At 36.6% G+C, this 27939-nt stretch overlaps 1 protein-coding gene across 8 annotated transcripts in view; it reads right to left on the bottom strand.

Moving 5' to 3' along the window:
• DACH1 (dachshund family transcription factor 1) overlaps positions 1–27939 on the bottom strand; it is a 369496-nt gene that overhangs the window by 28022 nt on the left and 313535 nt on the right. For 4 of the 8 annotated variants that reach the window (XM_076362963.1, XM_076362970.1, XM_076363001.1 and 1 more), the window contains 4 exons: positions 23035–23186; positions 13832–13979; positions 8856–8999; positions 8320–8388 (listed from right to left, as the gene is read on the bottom strand). In XM_076362963.1, the coding sequence (XP_076219078.1) occupies positions 8320–8388; positions 8856–8999; positions 13832–13979; positions 23035–23186 (513 nt within the window). Of the gene's footprint in view, positions 1–2918; positions 3150–4268; positions 4336–8319; positions 8389–8855; positions 9000–13831; positions 13980–23034; positions 23187–27939 lie in introns of those variants that run through there. The other 4 variants (XM_076362980.1, XM_076363018.1, XM_076362996.1 and 1 more) reach the window with 2 other exon arrangements.

The following is a 27939-nucleotide window of genomic DNA, read 5'->3' as shown; positions in this document are numbered from 1 at the left end:
TTGTTTCCATAAACAGCCTAGCTAAGTAGCAGATGTTTCCTTGGGCAGTTATTCAATATATCTAGAAAAAAAATCGCTTTGCCTTCCAGGCTTCTGACAGCTTTGTTTCCAGCTCCTGACTTCTTTTCCCTGCTGAAATGTTCAACCTTTATAGCAGGCCTGCACAACAGGTGGGCCGTGGGTCTCCTGCAGCTTGAAAAACCATTTGTTTGGCCCATCAGCTGCTGAGAAGCATCATGTACTGTTTGATTTGCCCAGCTGCCAAGAGGCAGCGAGAAGATGTCCAGCAGAAAATGCATGTCTCCTAGCTTGTCACTGATCCCTCAGAATGCATGTACCTCCTAGTCAGCCACCTGGTCAACCAGCAGACACATAGCTCCAGATCATACACACACATTGCCTCGCAGGTCAAAGAAGTGGCGTAATAAGAAAGATTTGGGATATTCAGAAGTAATATTTGGCAGGGGGGGAGGTTGAAACAGAGGTGGAAGGACAATGGGAAAGTAACAATGCAAGGGAAGCTGAAACAGTGTTGAAATGGGTCATCTGAGGAGAAGTAATGTCGCACGGGAAAATGAAAATGTATTTTCATTCTGAAAATGACCTGATAAATCCATTTGAGAATCCTGGCTCTATACTAACCCCAAGCACCTTTCTGCTAGAAGACCCATGCAATAATAAATGAGTAACAACAAATCCATAGTGCTTACTAAGCGGCAATAAAAATGGAATAACTGATGAGCAAGTGTCAATTGAATCAAAATGCAGAATTTACAAGTTGATATATATTTAACATTTCTAAGATGTTTTAATGAGAAAAAAGACAAGAAAAATCTTGGTAAAATGTATAAAGAATCAGGTGGTTTTCTTTTCTTGGGCTTAAGCAATTAATACTGTAGAGAATATATGACCATTGGTTTACATGGCATTATACAGATGGATGACCTCGCCTTTGAGGAGCCATGGGAGCAAATGGAATTGCTTTTGATTAAGAGGAAGGGGGACACAGAGAGGAACAGACAGAAATGCAAAGACAGGAGATAGAAGCCCTGGGAGAAACATGCAATTATTGAAGGGACTCTACAGAAGGATAATAGATAAAAGAAATGGACTTGATGCTGGTCATCACAGTCAATATCATGGGCAAAATAAATGAAGGAAAGACTAAAGAAAAGACATTTCAGTTAAATGTGCTGCAAAGAGAACTGATGCCCCCAGAAAAAAAATAGATGTCTTGTCATTTGAGGATATTGAAAACTATTTTTAAAAAATCATTAGTTAATTTGAGAGTAGTCTTGCACTGGAAATGTGTCCTATCTATGATTAGCAGCCAACAGTAATCTTCTCTAAGTCTACAAACATAATATCATATAAAACTTATGATTTAGAGAAATTAGGACAAGAAGTCTGATGCAGTTGGAATTAGAAATAAAGACAGAAAATGTGACTGGGGGGAGTGACTGAGACTGGTTAAACACATAGATAGAAACACAGAAACCAGGGCACTGGAAGACACTGTGAAAGGGAGCTAGTAATAAGAAATGGTTGGCTGACAGTAACTGAGACTGAAGTTGGGGGACCGAGTCATCTGAAGTCTCTTAGAGGGAGAAATCTTGACAAGTAACTGGATATGTGGCATATGGATAGAGTATTATAAGCCAATATCTGGAGATGTCTGGATCTTGATTAACAAGGATATTAGGTGTAGAAGTTAAAATTAGAGGCTGGAATTATGACTGGATATAAATAGAAACTTGTATTGAAAGGTGAGACAAAAAAGAGGCAAGAGATTATAAAATTTGGAAATGGATATTAGGACTGATACAAAGGCCAGAGATGAGGAAGAAACAAGAATAAGAAAGCTTGATGGAGACACTTAAAAGTGATAAAGGTTGCAAGAAAAATGAAAGGAAGATTCTGTGCCCAAGACCATGAAATGTGTCCCAAGATTGTCTTTATTTATCTCAACAAGCATCTGTAAAACCCCCGCGGCAAAACAGTCACTCCTTAGACCACACTGCTCATAATAAGGTATTACAGTTTATCAGTTATTTTGTTAGCTTTATCACTGTGAATCTAAAGATTCAAGTCCATAAGGTTGTAAGATGTCATCTCACAGTGAAACTTCTGACTTTGTAGTTTACTTGTTAGAAAGAAAACCCTAGGAAATGGTTACCTAGGACATTATTCAAATGGTGAAGCAAAATATTGAACTGTTAGGAAATGCCAAAATTAAGATTTAACATATGAAAGAAATTGAGATAATCATTCACATCTCTTCTGTAAAGCATGATGACTAATGATGAAAGTATTATAAATAAACCAGGTATTATATAAAGCATAAGAACACACATTGAGCATGAAGATACAGAAAATATTGGATAGATATCCATTTATTCAACTACATCCTTGTCCCCTGCACTGAATGAGACAGGGTACTGTGAAAAATACAGTATCTAATCATATAATTAAAGATTATATCATGATGCATACACAAAGACGGTTGAAGAAAGGTGCGGAAGACAACCTTAATTCTACCACTTCCTAATTTTGGAATGCTTGACTTTACAGCCTTGATAATGGCCTTTCCAATAAAGTTTTTGATCTCATAAGAAATATTATCACACATTTCCACATGCTTTTGTCCAAGATTTATACATCAGAAATGCAACTGTGCACACAAGCTTCACAAAACCACCAAAAGTCCCTTTTCAATGTGGAAGTCCTTCAGATAGCTATCTTTCAGACACAAACATAGCAAGAAAGAATCAAAGACTATCATTTGCTGAGATTATTACACTGATTTTGCTTGTTGAAAAATAGATTAAACAAGTTTCAAACCAACACAGAAAACAATTTAGGTTAGGTTTTCAGGCAAATGACTGAAGCTGAATCTAAGCAATTTTTATTAATGTGGAGGGCAGCTGCAGGGCAGCTTTCCCCTAGTACTTAGGCAGCAAAATGCATACACTAGGTTCTTGGTAGGGGCAAAGTTAAGTCGTAATTTCTTTCTCACTCTTCCTCAGTAGCCTTCAGAGGCCTTACAGGTAACTTCATACAGGACTATGCAGTCAGTGTGCTGAGTTGCAGTTGTTTTCTTTCTCTATTCTTGGATCTGTTCAACATCTCAATTTCCTGCCTTGTCCTTTCTGGGAGGGAAAAAGACAGATGGCCCTGGAAGCTTTTATGTGCATGGTAGCTGAGTGGTTCTTTTTCTTACATCAGGAAAGCATAGCCTCTGAAGCCACTTAGTATTACACTTAACTGCGCTGTTAATATGAGCCTACAGAAGAGGTGGAGAACTAGAAAAAGGTGAGAAGAAACAGTTGGTGGGAAAGGGCTTAGAAAGCATAAGTTCATTTTTCTAAGGGACATGGAGAGTAAGATAAAAGACTCATTTGGAGAAAGGCTGATAATGTGCTAGAAGGAAAAAAAATATTTGCAGCAGAATAAGGAATTGAGGTATGAAGTTTTGATTGATGGACAAAAGGAACAAAAATTGCCCTAGAGGAGGATGCGTAGTTAAGGAGAAATTGACCGAAAGAGTGGAGTACAACAGGAAAACTTTGAGGACAGGCAAAGTGCAAAGGGTCTCTTGGAACCCAAACAGACATTTGGGAAAAAAAAAAGATAGGCCTGCAAAATCACAGGAACTGAACAGAGTGAGAAGACTGTTAGCAGAAAATGATGGAGCTGGTTTCAGAAGCAGCTGGAATGATGGCATGCAGAAGTTAGAAATTAATTGGAAGAAAGTAGGCTGAGGCAATTGCTAGAAAATAGGAAAGAAATGGAGAAGACAAACAAAATAGCAGCCTGAGAGAGAGAAAATTTGGTTAAGCTTCTTGTTTTTATCAGGATAACTTTGGGAGAAAAGCACAAAACAATTTGGGAGTGATTTGGGAAAAGGAAGACATGACAGGGACCATGGAAAGAATGGTCAATGGGGAAGACAGTGCAGAAGCAGAACATTTTTAGAGGAGTTTAGATAATGCGTAAAGGGAGTGGTGTTTAAATGGAATGAAGATGAATGTACAGGACTTGGGAAAGAAACTACTGGGAGACAGAAAATTGGGAATGTGGGATTTACAGAGGAAAAGAAAAATTAATAAAGTAGGCAGACAAATACATGGTAAGTAACCAGATCGGGAAGAAAAAGTTAATGGAAATAAGAAAGTAAGAGCGGCAGTAAATGTCATTGTTCTAGTGCTTAGTAAGAGGTCTGGTAACAAAACAGTATATAAAAGTCAAACATTATCTTTGTATGGTACCTTTTTGTGTGGGATGAGGGGGTCTTGGGAAACCGGATTGGGAGCTAGGCATAGGCATCTAGTGAACCTACAATATGTATGGAGAAGAGGATAATCTGCTTTATTATTATTTTAAACAGAAGCAAGAAAGAAAACATTTAAAACCAGTGTCTACACCAGTTCCTAATAGCTTAGTATCTGTTTGTATCTGTTAAAAAATATGAGACCCATAATTGGGTTATTTATTATGATTATTTGTTAGCATTTTATGGATATTCCAGGAAACTGTTATCTACCCAGTATTTAAAAAAACCCAACCCCAACCCTAAAATATCCTGTATTGCTTCTTTTGATAGTCAAATTTCTTTTTATTACCTCTCCCATTTTACAAAAGACTTTGCATGAACTAAAAGTTAATCTGAATGAGTGCTACATGATGAAAAATAGAACAGAACGTACCCCCCTTATTGACAAATGCAATTACCTTTTACGCTTAAATTAGTCCTATTCCTTACTCACAAAAGTGATAGTTAAAAATATCATCATTAAATATAACTTCAAGTGGACAAGTATCCTTTTATTTATAACATATAGTAGATAAAATCTTTATTTTTAGTTATGATTTCCTTGAGTAATATTTTCTTAAATGCTGAAATTACACTTGGTATTTCAATTATTTCACTTCCCACAGAACACTGCAGCTTTCCTACTTTTGTTTGCTTAGTTATAGAACTGCATAGCATGCTTAATACAGTAAGTTGAAAAAAAATTAATGATTGTGGATAAGGAGACTATTAACCCAGACATGCTTTGATACCAAGATAAAGATATATTTTTGAGAGGAATAAGAAAGGCATAAGTATTTCCCTAGTAACTATTTTTTCCCAGAACCTGAAACATGAAAGAGACAGTATTATATTCTTTATTATGGAATATATTGTATATTCTATATAATAATTCTTCTATAGTGCATACTAGAGTACACAAAATATAATTTACAGATAAAATGTAAGGACATAATTGAAATTTTGCAGAATTGGAAAGACATGGTCTTTGTTGCCCTGATGAAAATTCAAAGTAGCGTTGGAAAAATCCCAGTTTCACCCATTGGAAAGCTTTTGTAGAGTTTTGCAGCTAAATTCTCCAAGGAGCCCATCTGTACTGAGCATGCTTTATCCCGGTGCTGCAGGAATGAAGCAGTTCTTTCCCTGCAACTCTCTCTCCTCATTCCTGCAAAGAGCTGCTGTGCTAAATATTGAGATAAGAACAGAGAAATTGTCTTTGCTTTTCTCTCAGTGCTTTGCTCCCTGATATCCAGACAGATGCAAGAAGAAGAAACAGAATGTGTACTGAAAGCAGTAGGGAACGTGAGCTTGATGGGGAGGCGAGGGGAAGCAGAGAATACAGACGGAGATGTGGTGCAAAACAGGAAAGGCTGGTAACGGGGAATGTCAATGCAGCATGGACTCTCAGAATGGCTGGACAAGAGGAGGAGGCAACAGGAAGGGTCAGAGACAGGGGGTCACTGAGAAGAGAAAGAGCTTGTAATTAAAGAAATAATCAGACTGGCATGAAACTGAGTTCAGAAGAGAAAGCTGGAAGAATGTGAAGTTAGGAGAAAAAGAAACACAATGTAATGTAGAGCCAGGAAAGAGTGAGATTAGCCATTGACAAAAGCTGGAATTGGAGTGAGGAGGAAGAAACTAGGAGGAACTGGGACACAGAGATACAGGAGTAACAGGGGTAAGTGCTAAAGGGGACACAGACAAAAGGGAGTTTACGGTGAAAGGGAATCCTCCTTCCAGTATTGGAAGTGAACACAAAGAGTCCTGACACTTAGCATTAACTCGTCTGCCATTAACTATTTCTTGAACTATTTCTGAAACCTGTCAGCCTCAAATGGCTGATTCACAACGACAATAAGCTCCTACAGTTACATTTTTGTTGTAGGGTTACATATTGTGGTAGATCTAAAAGTTCTCAACTGTTGTAAACAATTAAACGATAAGAAATTGCAACTATTTCTTGCTGCTTCTTTCCTTTTTTTTCTTTAACCCCCCCCCTATTTTAATTATATGTTAAGACTGCAAAGTAGAGACAGGAAATGTCAGAATTAAGGTTGCCTTTGCAATGTCATCCAATATCACAATCAGAATATATTATGGTCCAGTCTTTAATTAAATAATCATCTGTGGGTTGTTTTTTTTTTCCTTGCACCACCTTGGATAGATGAATCAAGGAAAGGTCATCATTACTGAGAATGTTGCTTCTAAGTCCTTGATTCCATTTGTTGCAGAAATGGATATATATGAAATAAGCATAAGTAAGCAGAGGATAGCTGGAAAAGAATGGATAATTGTGGTTAAAAAGCTGAAGTGCTGTTCCTGTGTAGTCTGGGATAAGTCCTTCAGAATACATACTTCCAAAATACTCAGTAATTATGTGTTGCTCATTTTATAAATATCCAGCTTGGTATCTCAGCCCATAAATGAAACTGAATTCAACAGGAACAGTGATTTTAAATACACTGAATACATTAGCCAAAAATGCAAAGTATCCTGAAAAAATAGGTCCTAGCTACTCAAAAGTTAAGCAGTTTGTCACCTTAATCTTTCTGTGACTCTATTGCCCAGCTTTCAAATGGGAATACTATAAACTTCACTTCCTTGCAGGAATGATCTGAAGATAAAGTAATTAATGTTTGAAAAGAGCTCAGATACTACAGTGACTAGTATAATAGAATGGCCTGCCAAGAAATTAGAAGTCTGTCTTTGCACCAAACAAAATAACAAAATGACTGGATTATAACAAAGTGACATAATGACTGGATTCTTACTAAATTAATTACGTCAAATGGTGCTTTGAATAAGGCATACATTTTATGGGAAGGAAAGTAGGATTCTGGAATAACAAACCTCATAACATGTACCCACTTCCCAGGCAACATTTAATCTGGCATACTCCAACTTCTGAGTTACTGACTTTGCAGACATAACTTGCTTTAAATCTAAATGTTTTTGTTTGTATACATGTGTTTGTCCTACATAAGAACTTATTGCCTCTTTTGTATTTGTTTATATGCTCAATACATTAAAAGCTTGTTGACTTTTTATTCTGTTGTTAAAGCCTCCTTGTGGCACACCAGTAACAACTCTTTAGGAGTTAGAAAAAGTGATTAAATAACACACAGAAGATGTCAAATGGTACTGTTAAGATGATTGACTTCGAAATGCAAAATAAAGGCAATTGAGAGTGATTACTGGAGCTAATCATTTTAGGTTTGCCTCTGAAAAATGCACCTTCATTTACAATTGAAAACAAATGCTATTTTTACTGTTTAGTATTCATGTAGGTAGATTTAGCCTGTTGACTAGAGAAGACATTATAACATAAATACTATCTTAAAAATTTGCTCTTTACTAATATCTTGGTGTTTGCAATATATATATATATATACACACACATTTAGATTCACAGGGGAAGTAATATGGCTCTCTTTAGTATTTCTCATATAATTTTACTCAGCAGATTTGTTTTATTAAAATGTAAATAATGGGATATGGTAAATGAAAAATCCAAGAGGGGAATAAACAGATTATTTATCATTAATGCTCAGAGTAGCTTATTGAAACATACCTTTCAGTAACTGCCACTGAATATTAGCTATGAAATTTTCATCATGACTTGAATGTTACCCATTAGGTTTAGCCATTTGTATAGTTAAAAGGCTCAAAATGTTTCGAATATGCCTTTAAAAACATTGTTATCTCAAATCTAACCATAGATATTCACAAAAACTGCATTCAGTGTGTCTGAGATTCAACCCAATATTGCTTCAAATTAATTATTCTTCTTTAATTGTGCTGTATAAACAGAAATGACCTATTAATTTAAAGAAAATCTATCAGCATAGAATGTATTCTCTCTTATAAACAAGCAAGATGAACTTGACCTTGTTTGAACTTGTTTTGATGTGGCCCAGATGGTAGGCTACATGCTTGAATAGCAGTCTAAAGCTGAGGAAAAACTCATATAGCAAGATCTAGATTTATAGCCTTTTGCAAATTCCTACCTTGTATTGTCCTTTCAGCATCTGTTCTGCCCCCGCTGCGGTCAGCTTCTATCTCTGGGGTCAGAGAGTCTAGAAACATAGAAAGGTAAGACTGACACATATTTCATTTGATTCTTATAGCCCTTTTTACAACCTGTTACTCCAATGCTGAATTACAATACAATCAACCTTTGTCAGTTTTTTTAATGTTGAACAATGACTGGAGGCCAGGACAATTTTTTGTTAGACTAGGAAGATTAATGAGTAATAGATTTTTCAAGCATAAAGGGGGGAAGAGAAAGAAGAAGGAAAAAAAAAATTGACTTCTCAAGCTAATAATATAAAATTGTCCTAGTTTGGACATTCTGTCTAGTGAGTTTATTTGCACATACTATATAAAGTAAGAAAACAATAAAGAGAGAGGCATCACTTGAATGAAGGAAAGAGATTTTCTTTTTTTTCCCCCTCCTATCATGTTATAAATTTTCAATATAACAAGCTTCTTTTGGCACATAAATTGAAAATTAATGACACAGAGGCAAAAATTGGTTTCTTACCATTTAGGACCCTGAGACTATCTGTTGAAGCTGCCTGTTTCAGTGTCTGTTCTGCTTGCTCCCGTCGTTTAGTCTCAAATTCAAGTGCTTCCTGCAATTTCCTCTTTGCCTTCTTTTCCTTCTTTAGCCTTTTCTGAATTATTGCTAGGAAAAAAGAAAATCAGTGTGCTCAAATTCGGATCTGAAACGTGGCTACATGATTACCTCTTAAGAGTTCCGAGAAACGCTACAACTGCAACAGTTCATATAAATTGATTAATTATACAATACCAATTTAAATTACTTGAAATTTGCTGGAATCACACTGAGATATTCTAAGAGCTACTGTTCTATACCATGGTATTGAAAACTGTGGTTGATATTCAGCTACAGCATATATTTTTTTTAATAAACAGATGAGAATCTGTGAATGTCCAAATCAGAAAACCTTGGAACCGGCAATGAAATGTACTTTTTGCATCATCTGACGTAGATACGCCTCTGTCTCTGGAGGTGCGGTGTTTTTTCGGGATTAAGTCCACCATTTTGTTATTGCCCATAGCACACACTTAGTGTACGCACAGGGATGAAGTTCTCGCCGGCCTGCCCGCCTGCAGCTTCTCCCCCACAAGAGGGAGCTCCGGTTGCTTGGGTGCCCAGGCTGCAGGAGGAGCTCAGCCCCCACCCTGCTGTGGTCCTCGTTCCTTAGGGAAAGGCCCTGAGGTTTCTAACATCCCCTCCAAGCTGCTGCTTCCTGCAAGCCATCCCACCTGTTGGTGCCCGGTCTCTTCCCCATATTTATTTCTTATCCACATTTCCCTCTGTCTTTCTCTTTTCTCTTGCTCTCTGTCGGCTCCTGTCCCATCAGCCAACTAATCTTGAATAACTCATAGCAAATCCTTTACGTGCTGGACCCCCCAGCCAAGTAAGTATTACTTTGCTTTGTCAAATGTGAGGGAAAACATTAGGAAGGGAAGGAGTATTTTAAAATTAAGCATTAGAAGGCCCTAATTTAGAAAAATGTTTTCCTTGTATTTCCTCAGTTCAAATTTTACAAGGAAAAGGATTGCAAGATCAGGAAGAAACTTCATCACAATTTTCTTTTCTATGTTACCAGTGACTTACAACCACAGAAGTAAGACTTGCATGATCCCTAACTGAAGGAACATATCACAGGTTACATTCCTGATGGAAAAGGATAACGTGAACAATTTTTCTACTCGATAAAAGCCAAAGTGAGCCTCTAAAGAAATCATGTAAAGTCGTAGAGCATACCATTATCTCCCCCAGCACACCCCAACCCTTCTCACATAGCACTTTTAGGGTTTTCGGGGATATGCATGTAAGCTTTTTTCTCATAAGACCTTCCTGGATAACCTTTTCTTGAAGAGTCTGTTATTTTGACACTAACTAAAAAATTATCTACTAAAGTACTCACTAAAGAGTTCTTTACACACACTAAGAGAATTATCCTTACCAAAACCAGATACCAGGTGATACTAGGTTTGACTGCCAAGATCTATCTAGCCCTGTATCTCACTCCAAAGCAACCTCTGGTACATGCCTAGAGATGAATGCTGGGAAAGGTAAAAATATACTTCCACCAGTTCATACTCCCCATTTCCAGTAGTCTGTGACGGTGGTATCTTTCTCAAAATGCAAACAATGAAACTTTTAAAGGGAACTGTCATTGTTATTACTATTTAATTTATATGTTAAGAATAACCACTTTTTGGGTGATCTTGGATATTTTGTGTTGCTATACAGAACTGTTGAGACACAAAATGAATATAAGCACATTCCCTGTAGTCAGAAGAACTACATAATTTACATCTAAGACACTGGAATTTTGGTTTTCTCATTTTGTATAGTACCAACTACTTTACAGGCTAATTAGCTTATACTATCAAAGAACATCTAGTATCTATACAAAGGCTAAACTAAATACATTTTGAATCATTGCACGGTTTTAATGTTTTCATTATAAGTACTTTGAAAGTGATTGCAATAAATGAGAAGGAAACATATGTTGCTTTCTGAATTAAAATGTCATCATGGCTGACACATTGTAGATGTGACTACAGCAGTCAGAGCCAGAATTAGCAAGCCCTTACTGTGTAGCTGCTCACAGAAGAGATATTATCCTACTTTCACCAGTTGATGAGACACATCCTACAGCCTTAGGAATCACTAATTGGAATATTTACAAAGAAGGAAGGAAACAGTACAGTAAATAAGCGAGCAGCTCTGTAGAACATACAGTAGCAGCAGTGAATTTAATGTTCCAAAAAAAGGCAAAAATATTCAGATGTAGCCACTAAAGAAAAAGATATTTGACTTGTGTTAACATGGCAAGTGAGAGAGACATGTTGCCTAATGCTGAAGATCCCATTCACTTAATGGGTTTTGACCTGTATGTGACACAGTGACTCGTGTTTCTATGCTGTAGCTTTTAAGTGTATTTCAGTTTTTTCATACGGTATCTCTTAACTTAACAGGGATATGGTACACTTCTCGCATCTTGCTCATGCTTCCATTAAGACATGTGAAACTTTCTTTAAGACATGACACTTACTTGGCCCCTCACTACAAGAAGGATGTTGAGGTGCTGGAGCGTGTCCAGAGAAGGGCAATGAGGCTGGTCAGGGGTCTGGAGAACAAGTCTTATGAGGAGCGGCTGAGGGAACTGGGGTTGTTTAGCCTGGAGAAAAGGAGGCTGAGGGGAGACCTCATCGCTCTCTACAACTACCTGAAAGGAGGTTGTAGCAAGGTGGGTGTCGGTCTCTTCTCCCAAGTAACTAGCCATAGGATGAGAGGAAATGGCCTCAAGTTGTGCCAGGGGAGGTTTAGATTGGACGTGAGGAAAAATTTCTTTCCTGAAAGAGTGGTTAAACATTGGAACAGGCTGCCCAGGGAAGTGGTGGAGTCCCCATCCCTGGAGGTATTTAAAAGATGAGTAGATGAGGCACTTAGGGACATGGTTTAGTGGGTGGTGGTGCTGGGTCGACGGTTGGACTCGATGATCTTAGAGGTCTCTTCCAACCTCAATGATTCTATGATTTTATGATTCTGTGACACTTGCTATCTGGAAAACTAATAGTAGGTAAAGCCTCCTATGTATTTTTCTACCTTTAATTGAAGAATAAATTCTCACAATAATTAGAATCTGGCCTTATTTTTTCTCTCCTACTTGGATGTGTTCATTTTAAAGAATAATCCATTACCTTTGTTTCTTTTGTACAGAAGTGTCCACTAGCAGAGATAGTCATCCTCACTATATTTGCTTTGCTGCATACCACCATTAAGTGTTCAAATCCATTCCTCTTTGGTCTGACTTTTTTACCAGTGCAATATCATCATTAGAAGGATACATATAAAAAAGCAGGTAATGCATCATGCTGAAAATAACATTGTCAATTATTTCAGTATCCTGAACAAAATAAGGGACTATCCCATGCTCTTTCCTGACATACAACTTTGAGTGAAATTCATTTTGCTTAATTTTAACTGCTCAAAACATATGTGTCTAGTCCAGCCTAGTCAACTATATTCCCTCTGGAGTTAAAGGGAAGAGAAAGAAGTCTTCACAGTGTAATTGACCCCACCCACCTGTCTGAGAACAGGATGTACGAATTTCTTTCTTTATTGACCAGAAAGGCAACTTAAATTAACTTAAATGAGGTGCTTAATTTTTAGATGGCAAAACTCAAGTAAGGTCAGATGGGTCCCCCCCAACCTTTTCTATTGTGCATGTGATTGCCTAACTCTAAAAAGGAATAGATATTTGAGCAGTTGTGAGACACAGAGGTAGAAGGATGTGAAGAATAACTAAGCACTTTTACAACACTACTTTAAAAGTGTAAGTAGTGCAACTGTACTGAGCAAAATAGGCCAGTTGTGGACAAAGGGATGATTCATTGCACAGCTGTGATAATTGTTAATAGTAATTGTCTTTAAAAATGTATCCTCAAAAGCTAAAAAAGGGAAATTAATGATGTGACAGTCCTACCCTTTAATGGGTCAAGGCATGAAAGAGGATTACATTGTGTACTTACCCCTAGCATGTTAGTTAAAGGTATAATGATACTGGTTATGAATCCAAGTGTTCTTGGGATTCCCTATTTAGCCGGTTGCCAGAAAATTAAACTGGACAAGAAGACAGTTATAACTCTAGCCCTGCAAAAATACATATCTGACTCGTCATGGTCTGTGTTAGACAGCAAGCGAGCCCCAGAGGTTAACTGTCCCTTGCAAAGTAATTAGACACTATTAAAGGGCAAGACATACATATACAGAAAAATGGACCCATAAAGAAAGATGGGAACATGCTCGTAATGCAAATAGATAATACAAATCACTGTAAACTGCCTTACCTTTACTATCAGTGAAATTATTTAAAAATCTTTAACATGTATATGCTTTACAGTGGGATGATGCTAATGTTTCAAATGCTACTAATGCTGCTGCCTTATCAAGAAGAACCTTAACTGTTACTTCCACAGACATGTGTTTGATCTACTATGCACTATAAAGGGCTTATATATTACTATTACCTTTATATTTATTACATATGGTTTGCCTAAATATGCAATATATGACCTTAGCACGTAAGAGCAGAAACAAGAGTTCCTAAAACCTTGCAGATTCTTAAATTTGATACAAAATGTCTTTGTATTAAGTAGCTATCCTTTTTCATAATGATCACAACCTGCCAAAGTCCATAACAGCACCTATGGTATTTATAATTGTGTTGTGTATTACTGATGTAACAAGTAATATTCAAGAAAAACGTTGAGAAAAAGGGAGGTCCTTGTTCTAAGTTTCATGAAGACCCTATGCAGAATCAAGCAGGTTGTAAAACTTCCTGCATTGCAGTCAGCCTGGACATAACATGAGGTAAGGGGGAAAAGTTTTGATCAAACACAGGTGTTTGATAAAAAATTAGGTTTCCTAAGGAAATAAATTACAAGGTGTTTATGTCAGCTTAATTAAGATACCTCTGTTCTTCTGCTCCACAGCCAACTGTTTTTCAAGTGTTTCCCTCAGTTCTCGTTCCCTGAAGAGCTCCATCTTCAGCTCTGTCTTTTCCAGTTGGACCTGTTTCTCTTGAGCTCTGGCATTGTCTATAGCAACCTTTAGTAGACCCTGTTCAAAGATAAAGTTGGATAATGTTTGAAGAATGTTAGAACAGCTGACATAATAAATAACTTGGGTTATTTTTCCTTGATTAGTCATGTGAGATTTTACAAATTAAATAATCCTGTTACTGGGTCAAAGCCTCCCAATTATCAACAGCAAATTTTTACTGGAATTAATTTTAACAGGTGGGCAAAAATCTGTAAAAAGCCGGGAGTCAAGTTTTCCCAGAAAACGCAAACTCACCTTTGACTGTGCATATAACTAATGTGAAAAAGTTATAGGGATAGGTTTATTCTCTGTAACAGATAAAAGAGACAAGCCTACATCAGGCGCTTGCCTGTGACCAAAACAAAAAGCTGTCCCATTGAAAAAGAACTGGCAGTCTCACAGTCACATCATCCACAGAATGGCAAATTCAATCTCTAGCACAACTCAAGCCAATGGAAATTACCAAAGGGAGAAAGGCTCTTTTAAAGGCTTGCCATTTTGCTCCTTATTGTTGGTAATCATTACTATTTTCAAATATTTTCATATTTCGTAGAGTTTCCAAGGAAGATAGGGTTACTGGGATGCTAAGCAGAGGACAGTCACAAAGCAGGAAGATATCTCTGTTTTGAAAAGTCCGTTCCCTGACCTTGAACAACTGTTATCTCACAGCAGAGAACAAAACACAATCACCTCTCAATTTGTTGACCTGGGATGGTTGAAATAAACTCTACCTTTTTTTTATTGTTATTGTATCAGGAAATAATGATTCAGCCTATTCTAAACTTCTCTTGAGAATTTCAACTTCACAATTCCTTCTTTTTTGCAAGGAAACAGGAAGATCATGGCACAGCTAATAACTAGATAGTTAGGACACTGAGATAGGGTATGAAACAGAGGAGGAGAAACAGAATTGAAATAAATGAACATGGAAAGAGGAAGGATTTCCTTTTCCATTTTCCAGAAGCCTGGCCATCAGGCTCTTAGGTCTACACCTGACTCTCCTCTTGAAGCTATCATAATAGAGTAGATAATTAAGCATGGATATGCATATATGAACCTCGATGGATATGAACCTAACTCTTCTGTATCCTAGGCAAGTCTCCTGACAACTTAACTGTAGAGATAACTTGACCCAACAGAGATTTAATTACTGATACAAAGCAAAACAATGCCAACAAGAGAGACTGAAGAGTACTCCCCAATAGCTCTGCTAGGGAAGCATTCAGCTAAGAGATAAAAGGTGTGTGAAGACCTGGTTTCAGAACAACCACACTACAGACATGAAATCATGTCCCCCAACTCCCAACTAAGCTTCATCACCTCTCAGGCTCACTTCCTAAATTGGATTCTGGGTTGCATGTTTTTTCACTAAAATTGTTTGAAATATCTCAAAAAAGGAATGGAAAAAGAAGGCAGCATGATGATACTTGAGAAATGGAAAAAATACTTTTCATGAGTGTTACTCTGCACATTTATCCCACTAGTCTTCCCAATGTCAATGCCTGCTTTGAAATTTCTGTCCTTCAAACTCCTCTTTTAAGTCTGTTTTCAGAGCTTGTTATTTTCAGTACTCCTCATCCTCATTCTTAACAAAATTGTTGCCTCAAGTGTTGTCTCTTTCAGAGCTTAATGCTTTGCAGCTCTATTACAAGTTCACAGGAGCTGAAAGAACTCAACACTTTCCGACTGCAAGGCCCAGATGGACACCAAAATGATATACACTACATAAGTATACAACCACATTTGAAAATATTTAACAATGGTAATACAACAAATGTGCTTACATATATGTTTAAATTTTTAGCAGTTTTCCTTAAAAAGAACCAAATGCTATTCTAAAATAGCTAAAACACAAAGGTATTTTGTGTTGAATGTTAAACCTGTATGACTACTAAAGAAAACCACATAAAGCTAAACATAAAGCTCTAGACATATGCAAAGTAAAACAGAATTTGAAATATTTGTAAAGCCTTTCCAATCTATTTTTAAAAAAGTTAATATCCACCTGAATTCTGTTCCCTTCCCCCACCATATTCTCCTACATTTACAACCATCGTAAACTATGTTTTCTATACAGTATGCATTTGAAATGGTAAGAAATTGAAGTAGGAGTTGTTTATCAATACTCGCTTCTGGCTTACGCTTAAACTCTAGAATATTTTAATCTCCTCCAATTCATCACTTACTGGAACATGTGATTCATCCAAATCACTAATAAACCAGATCAAGTGAAATTACCTGAAAAGTATTTGTTGATGAAAAGTGTATTGTCAAGTAAGTTTAAAGCTGCAAACACTCTCCTCCCAAATTCTTACAATCCATCTTGTTAAACAATAAAATCGAGCTGCTAAAGCAACTGCCATCTTTACTCAATTCAACTACATTCATGTACATGTTTCTTCTTCATCAGGAACAAACAATTAGTAACAAATGAAAGAGATCATTACATCAAGTGCCCTTTTAGATCACCCCAATTAAAACTTTAGTTTAGCTGTATTTTAATTCTAAGATACCAAATTCTAATTTTCTGCTCTGATTGCTCTTGTTGACTTATCTTTGAAAGATGTACTCTCAGTGCAAAGCCTAGAGATTATTTAGCAAGATGCCAATGTTGGCACCACTTAATGTGTTGATTGGTTGTATTATCAGTAGCAGTTTAAAATAAATTACTATTAAACTATTATTGTCCTTGGCTGACAAAACACAATATTTTGGTGTTCTTTAAATATGAAACAATCATTATGAATAAACATGGAGAATAATGCTAGAGTGTAACACTGATATGTGTAATTTTATATTAAGAATTGCTGCAAAGTACGAAGCTGCTAAAAGCATATTACATTTTCTATTGAATTTCTACACCACACCTCCTCCCCCAACCTTCCCTTTTTTTATACTTGCTAACATAGCTAATGGTAATACATTACCTATTGCTGCTGATTATGTCTGAAAAATATTAGCTTTTTGGAGCCAAGACCCACTAGGGACTACTTATAAGCTACACAAAATTAAGTTTCATTTTTAGAAGTTAAATCAGTGCACATCAGTAGGCGTCCAATGCGAAAAAAAAATCTGCACTAGAGCCAAACTGATGCATATGCAAAAGTGCTGTTGCTGCCAATGACAGCTCTAATGCAAAAATACTGGAAACGTTCAATATCTCCCTGTATCCAATGCAGAAAGGGGTGAGAAAAACAACTAAAAAGTACAGCATCGAAAAATCATCAGTGCCCCTTGGAACAGGAATAGCAATTTCAGAGTTGCATGAAATTCTATTAATTCTCCCAGTGGATCAGCTGTAAAAGATTATACAAAATACAGTATGTCCAACTTGTATTTGCTATGGCTAATCCTCTAACCTGATATTAAATCAATATGCTGCCAATGACAATGGGAAATGCAGTGCAACACAGGACATTAACAAAAAGAAAATATTTCCCTTTAGGGAAGGTCAGATGTTAGGGAGGCTGGATAATGATAATTGTAGTGAACATGCTCAGGTTCCAGATTTGTTTTTAATACAGCATGGCTCTATCTAGAGCCAGACTTTAAACATGGCATGCCATTCTTCCCCTCTGTGTCACTGTTAAAATTTTTTTTTATTTCAATGTAATGTCAAAACTGGAATTTTTTCCCCTGGAGATTTATAGATCATTCTGATTTTTTTTTTTTTTACTTTAATGCACTTGTTTTAGTATTTTCCACTGATAAATTCTTCAGAAATGTCCCAAGTTAAGTTGGCATATGGTTGATGTTTCTTCCAATTCTCCGATGTATCCAAAACTACCATTATGTTAGGGCAGACTACTGACCCTATAGAAATTAAACATATATCAAAACTCAACTCAGCCTTAAAGCCAGTATTACCCATCATTATTTTTAAAAAATACAAATAATGTGTTGCCTATTTTGAAAGGGGTCAAGGGAAAGGTAAAAGCTCTTTCTCTTTCTAGCTATGTCTACAGTGTGTTCCACCTAACATAATTTAGTTAGCTACACAGTTATATGTGACATCAAAATGGCTTACTACTTAGTCCGATGGTCTATCTAGAAGATCACATCCTGTTTCCAACAACCGCCCACAGTGAGTGAAAAAGGAAAACTAGAAGAATGAGGCATGCACACAGTGAAACTTTCCTAGTCAGACCTTCTAGCTTCCAGAGATTTGTAGCTCAGGGGCTTCCACTGGCGGCAAACTTTTTAGCAGGGCCTGTTGCAACAGGGTAAGGGGGAATGGTTTTAAACTAAAGGAGGGTGGATTTAGACTAGATATAAGGAAGAAATTTTTTACACTGAGGGTGGTGAAACACTGGAAGAGGTTGCCCAGAGAGGTGGTAGATGCCCCATCCCTGGAAACCTTCAAGGTCAGACTGGATGGGGCTCTGAGCAACCTGATCTAGTTGAAGATGTCCCTGCCCATGGCAGGGGGTTGGACTAGATGACCTTTAGAGGTCTCTTCCAACCCAAACTATTCTATGATTCTATGATTCTATGATTCTATGATTCCTTTTGCGATATTAGCTATTCATGGTGAAAAAACTTTCAAATAACATTGCTTCTCTTTTAGTCAGGAAATTGTATATAATTTCTATGCTCTTATCATTAAAACTATCTAGTGAAAGGCTTGCAAAAAAAATCAGTATATACATTTTTAGTTAACTTCACAGGTTAATTTTTGAATATTTGCTATTTGTAACTGACTGCTGACTTAGAAACATAAGCAAGGTAAGATAACACAGCTTGACTATCTCTACAGATGACTCCAGAAAGACATTTTTGTAATATCTCAGATTGAATATCTCCACCACAGGTAAAGGCATATTGCACAAGTATAAATGACATTTTTCCATTAATACTTTCTGTGAAAAATAAAAACATTCTCTTGAATTTTAGCAGAAGACAAATAAAATAACATGAAGTAAAACTGTGATTTTTACTTTATCCAGTGTTTGCAATATTTTTCTCTTGTGTATTTAGTCGTAGATGGTAACAGTGCAGGAGACTCGCAGCAATAAAGCCGGTAGTTTGCTTTGTTTTCATAGGGGAATTTAGTTTGTAATCATGCATTTCTTTTATTAATATCAATGGGATACTTGCAACTTATTTTACATATCTCTTTAAAAATACTTAGCAACAAGACTTGATAGAAAAATATAGCTATCAGGGTGCAACTAATTCATCCCTTAGATATTAATGGAAATTCAGCTCGAGGACAGTAAAGATTCAGACTCTAAAAGCTTAAAAGAAGATTACTATTACCCAAGAATATTGCAGTATCATGAAAGGCTGTGGCTGTAACATACTTTGGCATAATCGGGCCATGACTCAAAAAGGTGAACTGATGTGAGGGGTACGGAAACATCTTTAACCTTCTCACTAGCACCCACACAGCATTTTGCTGTGACCCACCTTCCATCACCCTTCATCCTCCCTGCAGCTGCACATAGACTTCCAGCATTTAATCTGGAAGAAATCAACAAATATACATTGTGAAGGAACAGACATATCACTTAATTTAAACTTTCTGGGGAAATTTATTTTCTTTTCTTTCTAGATGTGCAGATATACATCTGAATAAGAAAATATGTCCCCGATCTCATTTCTTTATTTTATGTGTGTATTTGTTTAATTATATCTTGTTACAGTTTATTATTTGCATTTCAGCAGTCCCCAGCAAGAAATAAACATTGGTTGTTCTGGGTACTGTATATTGTTATTATCTCCTCTTTAAATGCACAAATAATTAAACATTGTATTTTTGTTTCAATAAATATTTATGGAAAAGTAAGAAAAACATATATATGATACACAAAAAGGAAATAAACCTAACTGGCAGCCCCTGGTGACAATGATAGCAAATAGGCTTGTCTAACATTTGCCTAAAGTTACAAACTAGTGATTAGGGGCTATCCATTTAACTTTAGTATGGATGGAAGACACAGACTCGCTTGTGTTTAGTGGCCAATTTGAAAGGATGACTCAGACTTCTAAAACGGAAGTAAGTAGAGTTAGGCACCAAGTTCAATCACCTAAGCTCTTCAGCACCTGCAAGACTTTTGTTTTCAAATATCAAAAGTGCTTAGAAATTTTTGCTCACATACCCAAAAGCACTGTCCCCATGGCAAGGTTTAGGATCCTCCTTACCCTGACAAAGGTCGAAATTAGAGCTCCTAGTGCCCATACAGTACCCCAATCCTGTTCTATTTTAAACCAGGACAGACTCTACGACTTCTGGAGGCACCCAAGGTTTGTATTACACAGATTGTTCAGATCCTGCACTTCACACAACTGAATATATACAACAGGATCACAGCACAGGTATCTACGATCACGTCCATGCACATTGGTGTAGCCAGAGGCTGCTTGCCTGTGTATCCATGTGACCCTCATATCCCTAAAATATAGCACCCTCCATCACCGCATGTGGCAGGTCATGCATGCACCCCAGTCTCATGACCTAACGAAGATGTACGTTTGCATTTCACAAGCAGACATATACCCTTTCTGTGAAAGGACACAACCGTATTTTCGTCATGCATGTCCCTGGGAAAAAAAGAACAGCGTTTACCAAAAACACTCATCTAGCCTTTGGCTAGATTTCTGCTATTTTCTGTTCCAAAAGCACCTTAGTACTGGAGGCAGGGAACGGACTACAGGCCAGATGATTTTTTCTACAAAGTTAGATCTGCTCCATTGCTGGTAACCCCTATCCTTAATGCTAGTGTAGCTGGAACAAAAAGATGGCGAGGGGTCTTACTGCTCCACCTCCCCTTTGAATCCACATCTCTGTACTGAAAGGGATGCAAAATTCATCTGGACCAAAGGAGAGCAAAGAGGAATTTACCCAGTGACGAGTCCTTCTGACCCATGTACTAAATGCATCACGGGTTTCAGGTAGTGCTTATGCATTTCCTAACAAAGTCACAAATGATATTGCAAGCAGGAACCATAGTACAGAATTTCCTCTTTCCATAAATCCCATTAACGAGTTCAAACTTGGAGTCAAATACCTAAAACTCAGTTCTGAAAGTGTCAGTATCACAGTATCGAACTCATTTGTGGGCCTGGGGTAGCCCCCTCCCATTGCAATAATTGCTAAATATGGAAACCATTTTAAATGGCATTGATTAGAGAAACTGCCACTATTGTGCATAGGTTATTGTAATAGACTCTACTGTTTTAAAAAGAATACTTAATTTTTTCTACACAGGTGGGAAAATGAAACTAGCTGTTTATTTTTTTTTTTTTTTTTATGATTTTCTAATGTCATCCTGATAGAGATTAAATCTATGGGGGAAAAAAATGACTTGATGTTATATGAAAGGATTCCCAGAGATCTGTGGAAACCGTGTAATGCAACATGGGGACATACTGAAAAAATCCAAAAGGACTTATGTCCCACCTGTTTACCCTGATAGACGATTTGTCAAGATGTGGAATCTCAAGGTAAGGAACAATAAGTACAAAAGCACAATGAGAGAAGGCATAAAGAAGTCTCTGGTTTCTTTACAACGTTGCCTTTTATTTTAGCTCTTCACTCCAGATAAGATTAGGGTTGGGTTTTTTTTAAAAAAAAAAAAGCAATGACTGAATTTCACGTTCACATTTTCTGTAAAACAAAACTGAATGCATTCTTGGCAAATTAATCCTGGTCATTTATCCTGAAGTAGTGCAGCACTCTCATATTCAATCACAAGATTAGCTAACCTGTTGATGCTGAATGCTTTGCTCATTAGGTTGCTGTCTAGAGACACTGAGTGCACGCATTTGTCAAAAAAATTACTAAGAACTTTCCTGTACATGCATGCACAGCTAAAACATCACATATTTTGCTAACCGTATTTCTTCCTTCAGAAAAAAACACATTCTTTACAGATTGCAGCAGATCTGTTAGAAGAATGCTAACTGTTGCAGAATTACCTTGGTTTATGATTTAAATATTTAAGATCCTAAGTCTCAGAACCACAAAAAGCAATCACAAATATGCTCTTTCAGACCAGGCAGATACAGCAATACTTAATTCTTAAATAGCAGTATTTTTCGTTATTAGATCTCAAAACATCACTAATGAATGCATCATAACTTTTCATAAAACAAGTCTGAAGTGCCATAAACTTTAATGAGACTGCTTAAGAAAGTAAAGTGAGCAGGATTTGGCCTTACTCTGTCATAGCCTTTGCTGAATAGAATACAATTGATTTTATGTATTTGCACGAATGAGCAGGGGAAAACATTGTGACAAATACATTAGAAGTTAGTGGCTGCGCAGGCGAGGCTTATCTGGAATGAGTACAATATGGCTGCATTATTTCCTGCACTATCATTTTGCTTCTGCATGCAACATACAACCATATTGTTGCAAAAATTGCATCTGGGGAACACATGATCACTGAATTTGTGGACAAAAAAATTATTCGTTCTAATATGAAACACTAACATCTTGGCCTCAAGCTACATGCTAGTGTATAACTTAAATAATATTTGAATCAGGCTATACTGTACACACAATAGACATCGTGACTACCGAATAGGAAATCTGCAGAAAATTTGGTAATACCCTTTGAAGTCTATTCTTTGAAGACAGTACTTTAAGTGAAATGAGCTTATTTATAAAAGAAGTGCTTTTTGTGAATGCTTTTATGGGAGACACATTTCAAATAGCTTTAAATATCATTTCCACCTTGGCACTCCAGCAATTTAAAATAACTATTTATTAAAGAAATGTTTCTCTGCTTAGTAAATGAGATAAAGTTAAACAGTAAGATACATTTCATTAGCCTGTAATAAAAAGAGCATTTAAGACAAATGTTGTTAAACACACCAATGTAATTTTCATCGAATTCTCTGCTGTGGTTTAATATACAATCTGTATTTTTACGTACTGTATCTGACAGCTTCTAAATTCATTTGTTTGCTGTGGTACCTTTAAAAGCTAAATTACTAGAAAGTTTCAGTAAATTAGTTGATCCAAATAATCTTATGAACTGATTAAGCTAGAATGGTTGTATTAATTTAGACAAATCTGCAACTGGCTCCTCTCCATCCCTTTAGGCTGATCTACAGAAAGGCCTACCTGGATGTTAGTCAGAAGGGTCTCTATGGAGGACAATCCATCAGGGAATAGAAAAGGAGATGGAAAACCCGGAGGTAGTGGTTGCCCATGCCCAGTTAGAGAAAGTTTGTCAAGGCTGTCTCTTGCGGTTGGTGTGGAGAGCGGGGTCTCATCTGTATGTGATTGAAACAAAAATATAGAACAAGTTACGCTTGTCTGTTTTTATTAGACCTCAGTAATGGCTTCCCTAGTGGTTTCCAGAACATTTATTGCAAATTGGTTCCTGCTATCAGGAGAAAATGCTTTCTGCTGAATTTTCTTTAATGAAAAAGCTGTGGAGATACAACAAGATAACATTAATGAGTAACTTTATAAGCCTTTTAAATGCAGTCTCTAATGAGACTGAGTTTACAGTGCCATAGAATCTTTTTAAAACAAATATTATCTCACATATACTTGTGATAATATATTCAGGCTGACTTTATGGGCACCTTCCCAATTATCTCATTTTAGTTTGTGTTCTATTTGGATTGACAATAGAATATTTTCTAGCATGACATATATTTTGTATACGAGAAGTATTTGAATATGAGGCTTCCCATACAATTAACCCTTCCCGCTCTTAGTGGTTTCACTTACAGCTCAGAAGATTCTGCAAGACAGAGAAAAACTACAGCTCCTCAATGCATTTTTAATCACAAAAGTACACCTGATTTCCACTATTGAAACATGCTCTGAAGAATACATGAAATTAACAGCATGGTTACAATCATTGGCCTAATTTTTTTAAGCACGGACATCTTCTAACAATTAGTGTTAAACTCCTTAGTGGGATCTTTGTAACAATCAGATCTGATCAGTTCTGACATCACAACGGAAGAAAAACTCCCAAAGCTTGAAGACTTTTAAGATTAAAGTTTCACAGATAATCTGTGAATGGATTATAAAGTAAGTGAAAAAAAAAAAGAAAAAAAAAGAAAAAAACCCACAATTAATAGAAACTTAAATATGCTTTTTTTTTTTTTTTTTTTACTTTTTGGAGTATTTTTAGACTACTGTTGATATGATACAGAAATATAGGTCAATTTCTTTGCACCAGATGTTAATCTGATTTCTTCAAAAGGAAAACTATCTATCATATATATAGATACATATATCTATACATACCCTTCTTACCACAGGCTCAGTCACTAACTGACACGTATTGATCTATCTCAGTATAGCACAAGGACATCAGAATGTACTCTTGGTATTATGCAGATCTCTGCACAGCTATTTGACTACAGAAGAGTTTGTCAGACTTGCTCTTTTCCATTTGGGCTTTGATCATTACAAGATACACGTTTGGGTGTATTTTAATTTCTCTTTCTTTCTGCACTTTATTTAACTATAGTTTCAATAAATAGTTATACTTCTCTATTTATCCTATCATGTACATTAGGAATTGTATTATATGAAAGTTCTGATCCTAGTTGCCTAAAAAGAGCTCTCTCTTTGACTGGGGTGCAGGGTTTTCTTAAGTGGACATAGTCTAGGACCAGAAAAATTGAAAGCTGCAGCAACAAAGGGTTAGAGTGTAGGCTTTGATGACCCCAGGACCAGAAAACTGTAACTCCAAGTCCCAGTTCATTCCAAGAGTCCCCATCCACTGCTACTCCAGAAGGAAGCAATCTCCATCAACCATGTTCAGGTGCAGATTTCTTACCCCATCTCCTCATCAGCTCTGTCATGCTGGCCAGTATTTAGTGCTAGAGCAAAAGCCTCACCTGCTATGTTCCTCCACAAAAATACCCAAACAGGCATTTGGACATCTGCTTCTGGGCTGGTACCACTTAGCTCTTTCTATAGCCAGTGGAAAGAAGCAGACACCAGTTTAAGGCACTAATCCATCTATCTGAACTATCACAAGCATCTACTGCAGGAGGAGACAAATCTTCCTCTAGAAGTCAACTCTGCCTGTTGACTGTAAGAGAAGCCTAAGCTGACTAGCTAAGATGGAAAGATCTACTTTTGGTGAGATCAGTCCTACCATGGAAGCTGTTCTTCCTACTTCACTGTGGCTCAGGCTGAGAGTAGCCTACACAAAGAGTAAGACCCTGTTTCATGTCCCCTATTTGTCACAATTTGTGATACAATTACTGCTTTCTCATAAAGTCATCATTCAAAAGCTTACCAGGGTAAGCTTTGTGAAATGAATTGATGTTGACCAAGGAAAGCTTCAGCCCATTCAGAGTCATAAAAGATTTTTTCAGCTATATTTAAGTTTTCCACTCATGTCACAAAGTGCTGAGAAAAACTGGCTGTAGATTACTGAACTATTTCCTATCTACCTTACTGAGATTCAAAGCAGGCTCTGAAAAATGTACTCTGTGGATGTATCCTCTGTTCTCATGCTGCCCCCACAGCAACATGGATATCTCTGTAGTCATTTTGTAGTAACATACTAAATTTGGCCCTAAATCTGAATTGTTTCTTTTCTCCCCAACTTTTAAAATATTATAGAAATATTCGCCACTTCATTAGAAAAAATAAATTAGGTATTCCTGGGTATTGCAAACTAGCTTATTGTTCTCAGATCATCCTGCTAGTTCATCTTCTCAAATCCTAGTCTAGTGTGAAAAATCATTGCCAAATGTTTTTTTCCAAACCACTGTCAGAATTGTTACGCTGTCATTAATCAAAAGAAACAACCCAAAACTTAAACAAAACTGGTTAGACAATAGATTGATAATCACTACACAATATTATTGCATAGCTGAAAACTTTTTTTTCCTCTGCTACAAATATGGCTTTCCCAAATGATTCCTATCCAATGTTAAAAAAAAAAAAAAAAATTTACAAAACCTCTTCTTTGTTATGTTACTGAGTTTTTCGGCTAAAGACTTCTTTATATCAGTGGTTCCAGTGAAAGTATTGGACTTGCATGGTATAGCAAGAAAGAGTCTGATCACTAGTATGCATGGTGGAGCTGATTCGTACAGATGAGAAAGTAAACTAAAAAAGGGACATCATTTGCCTCTAGGTTTGTCAGAGAAATGGACCAATGACCTCTCATACTTTCTAAGACAACTTAGAATCTTAGTAGTATTTTAGGTCTCAAATTGTCAAAATATTTTAAGTCATACTAGATAAAATTGACCCCCTTAAAAATTCCATAGGTCTTAATCCACTTAAAAACTATGCTCTTCCATGCAATTGTTGAGATACAGAAAGCTCCTAACACAGGTCTTGTCATAGAATGTAAGCAAGGCATTAAATCTTTTACTGTATTACTACTTTAAAATTAAATATATGTTGTTTGCTGTACTTTGTGCATGCTCAAAACATGTTGTGAAGTTTGCAAAGATTTTCCTAACAATGTGTAGCATGGTTTTGCAATAGGCAAAGTAAGTCAAAAAAGGTTAAAGTTATGCAGAATGGTATGAACTCAAAATAACATCCAAACTCTTATGTTATAATAAATAACAGAAACAAATTTACACTGAAGGGTAAGACTAGAGAGCTGAACTTACTGTGAACTTATTTTAATGAAACGTCAACTCAGAAAAAAAAGTCAGACTAATGTGATTTTGTTTTCTTGATGTCCCATGTGAAATAAACTTTGAGTGTGAGTATGTTTGAAACAGAGCAAATGTACATATTATACACAGGAAGCATGGATGTTTGTGGATGTGAGATAAGCGATGATTGAGGGAATCTTGAAAAAATGCATTTTTAAGAAAAACCACATTGTAAACACAGCCAATTAAAACATAACCACATATCTTAGAAGGAAAATAATATGACCTCTTGTAATTAAGGCATTTTAAAATCTTCCATTCCTGCAGAAGTCCTCTTTTCTCAATATGATGATATATCTTTGTTTCCAAATAATCATTAGCCTAACATCTTTTAAACTGTTGCAAAGGAACTACTAATGTTCCTCTTAGCCTGCTAGCAGAGGAACACTGCAAAAATGATGAGCCCTTGCTGGGAGACAGAGATCTGGCATTTTCAGTCTGAACGCATCAAAGGAAGCATTCGAAGACAAGCCAGGGCAAGAGGGGAAAGAGGGTCAATCTACAACTCCATTGTCGGAGTTGGCAGCACAACAGCGTAAAGAAAAGGGAAAAAAAAGACAGAACAAGGCAGAACAAAGAAGTGTCCGGGCCTGCCTTGGTTTGTGCTGGGAACTGAGATGTTATAAATTAACAACTAAACAAGGATAGGACAAGCTGCTACCCAAGCCTCTACAGTATCTGAGCAGAGATGAATATGTGCCTTGACATACAAACTAAATCACCAGAATAGGCAAGTCTCAATGAGACACACATCTTCAAAATATTTGTAAATGCTACATCCACTCCATCCATTGTTCCTCATTTTCTAAAATTCACCTGGTTTTGTTCAAACCAGATTTTATCTGTGAACAGCAGCTGGTTTGGGCCAAATACAACGAACATTTTTCACTGTATTTGGTTTGTTGCCATTCTATTTTATTCTTTCACTAGATAACATGGAAACAGACATCCTGGAAGCTGTGACAGCTATTTAAACAATAATAGATGAATAGAGGTAGCCATTCTCTTGTCTTTGTTCCTAAAAGCAAGTAGGATAAGTTCAGACCAGTCACCAATCAAACTGCAGAATATTGATATTGCCAGGATTTGAAAGCAAGAGATAATAGCTGGCTCCAAAAAATACTATACAGATTACTGCCTTTCTGTAATCATTTAATGGTTTTTTGTAATGCATCTTGATGCTTTTTTGTTCTCTGTAAAATATTTCACATGTATTTGTTCCTAAAACAGGCTCATTCTTACCATTTGAATGATGAAAGAGGATCCTGTTTTCACTTTTTACTATCATAAATCTGGTGCATGCATTTCTGTGGAAACAATCTATTCCATTTGGCTTACTATTATTTTGGTTTATGTTGTCAAACAC

Source organism: Aptenodytes patagonicus, chromosome 1, assembly GCF_965638725.1.
Source record: "Aptenodytes patagonicus chromosome 1, bAptPat1.pri.cur, whole genome shotgun sequence".
NCBI lineage: Eukaryota > Metazoa > Chordata > Aves > Sphenisciformes > Spheniscidae > Aptenodytes > Aptenodytes patagonicus.
The sequence above is the reverse complement of the archived record's forward strand: the minus strand, read 5'-3'. Positions and strand labels throughout refer to the sequence as shown.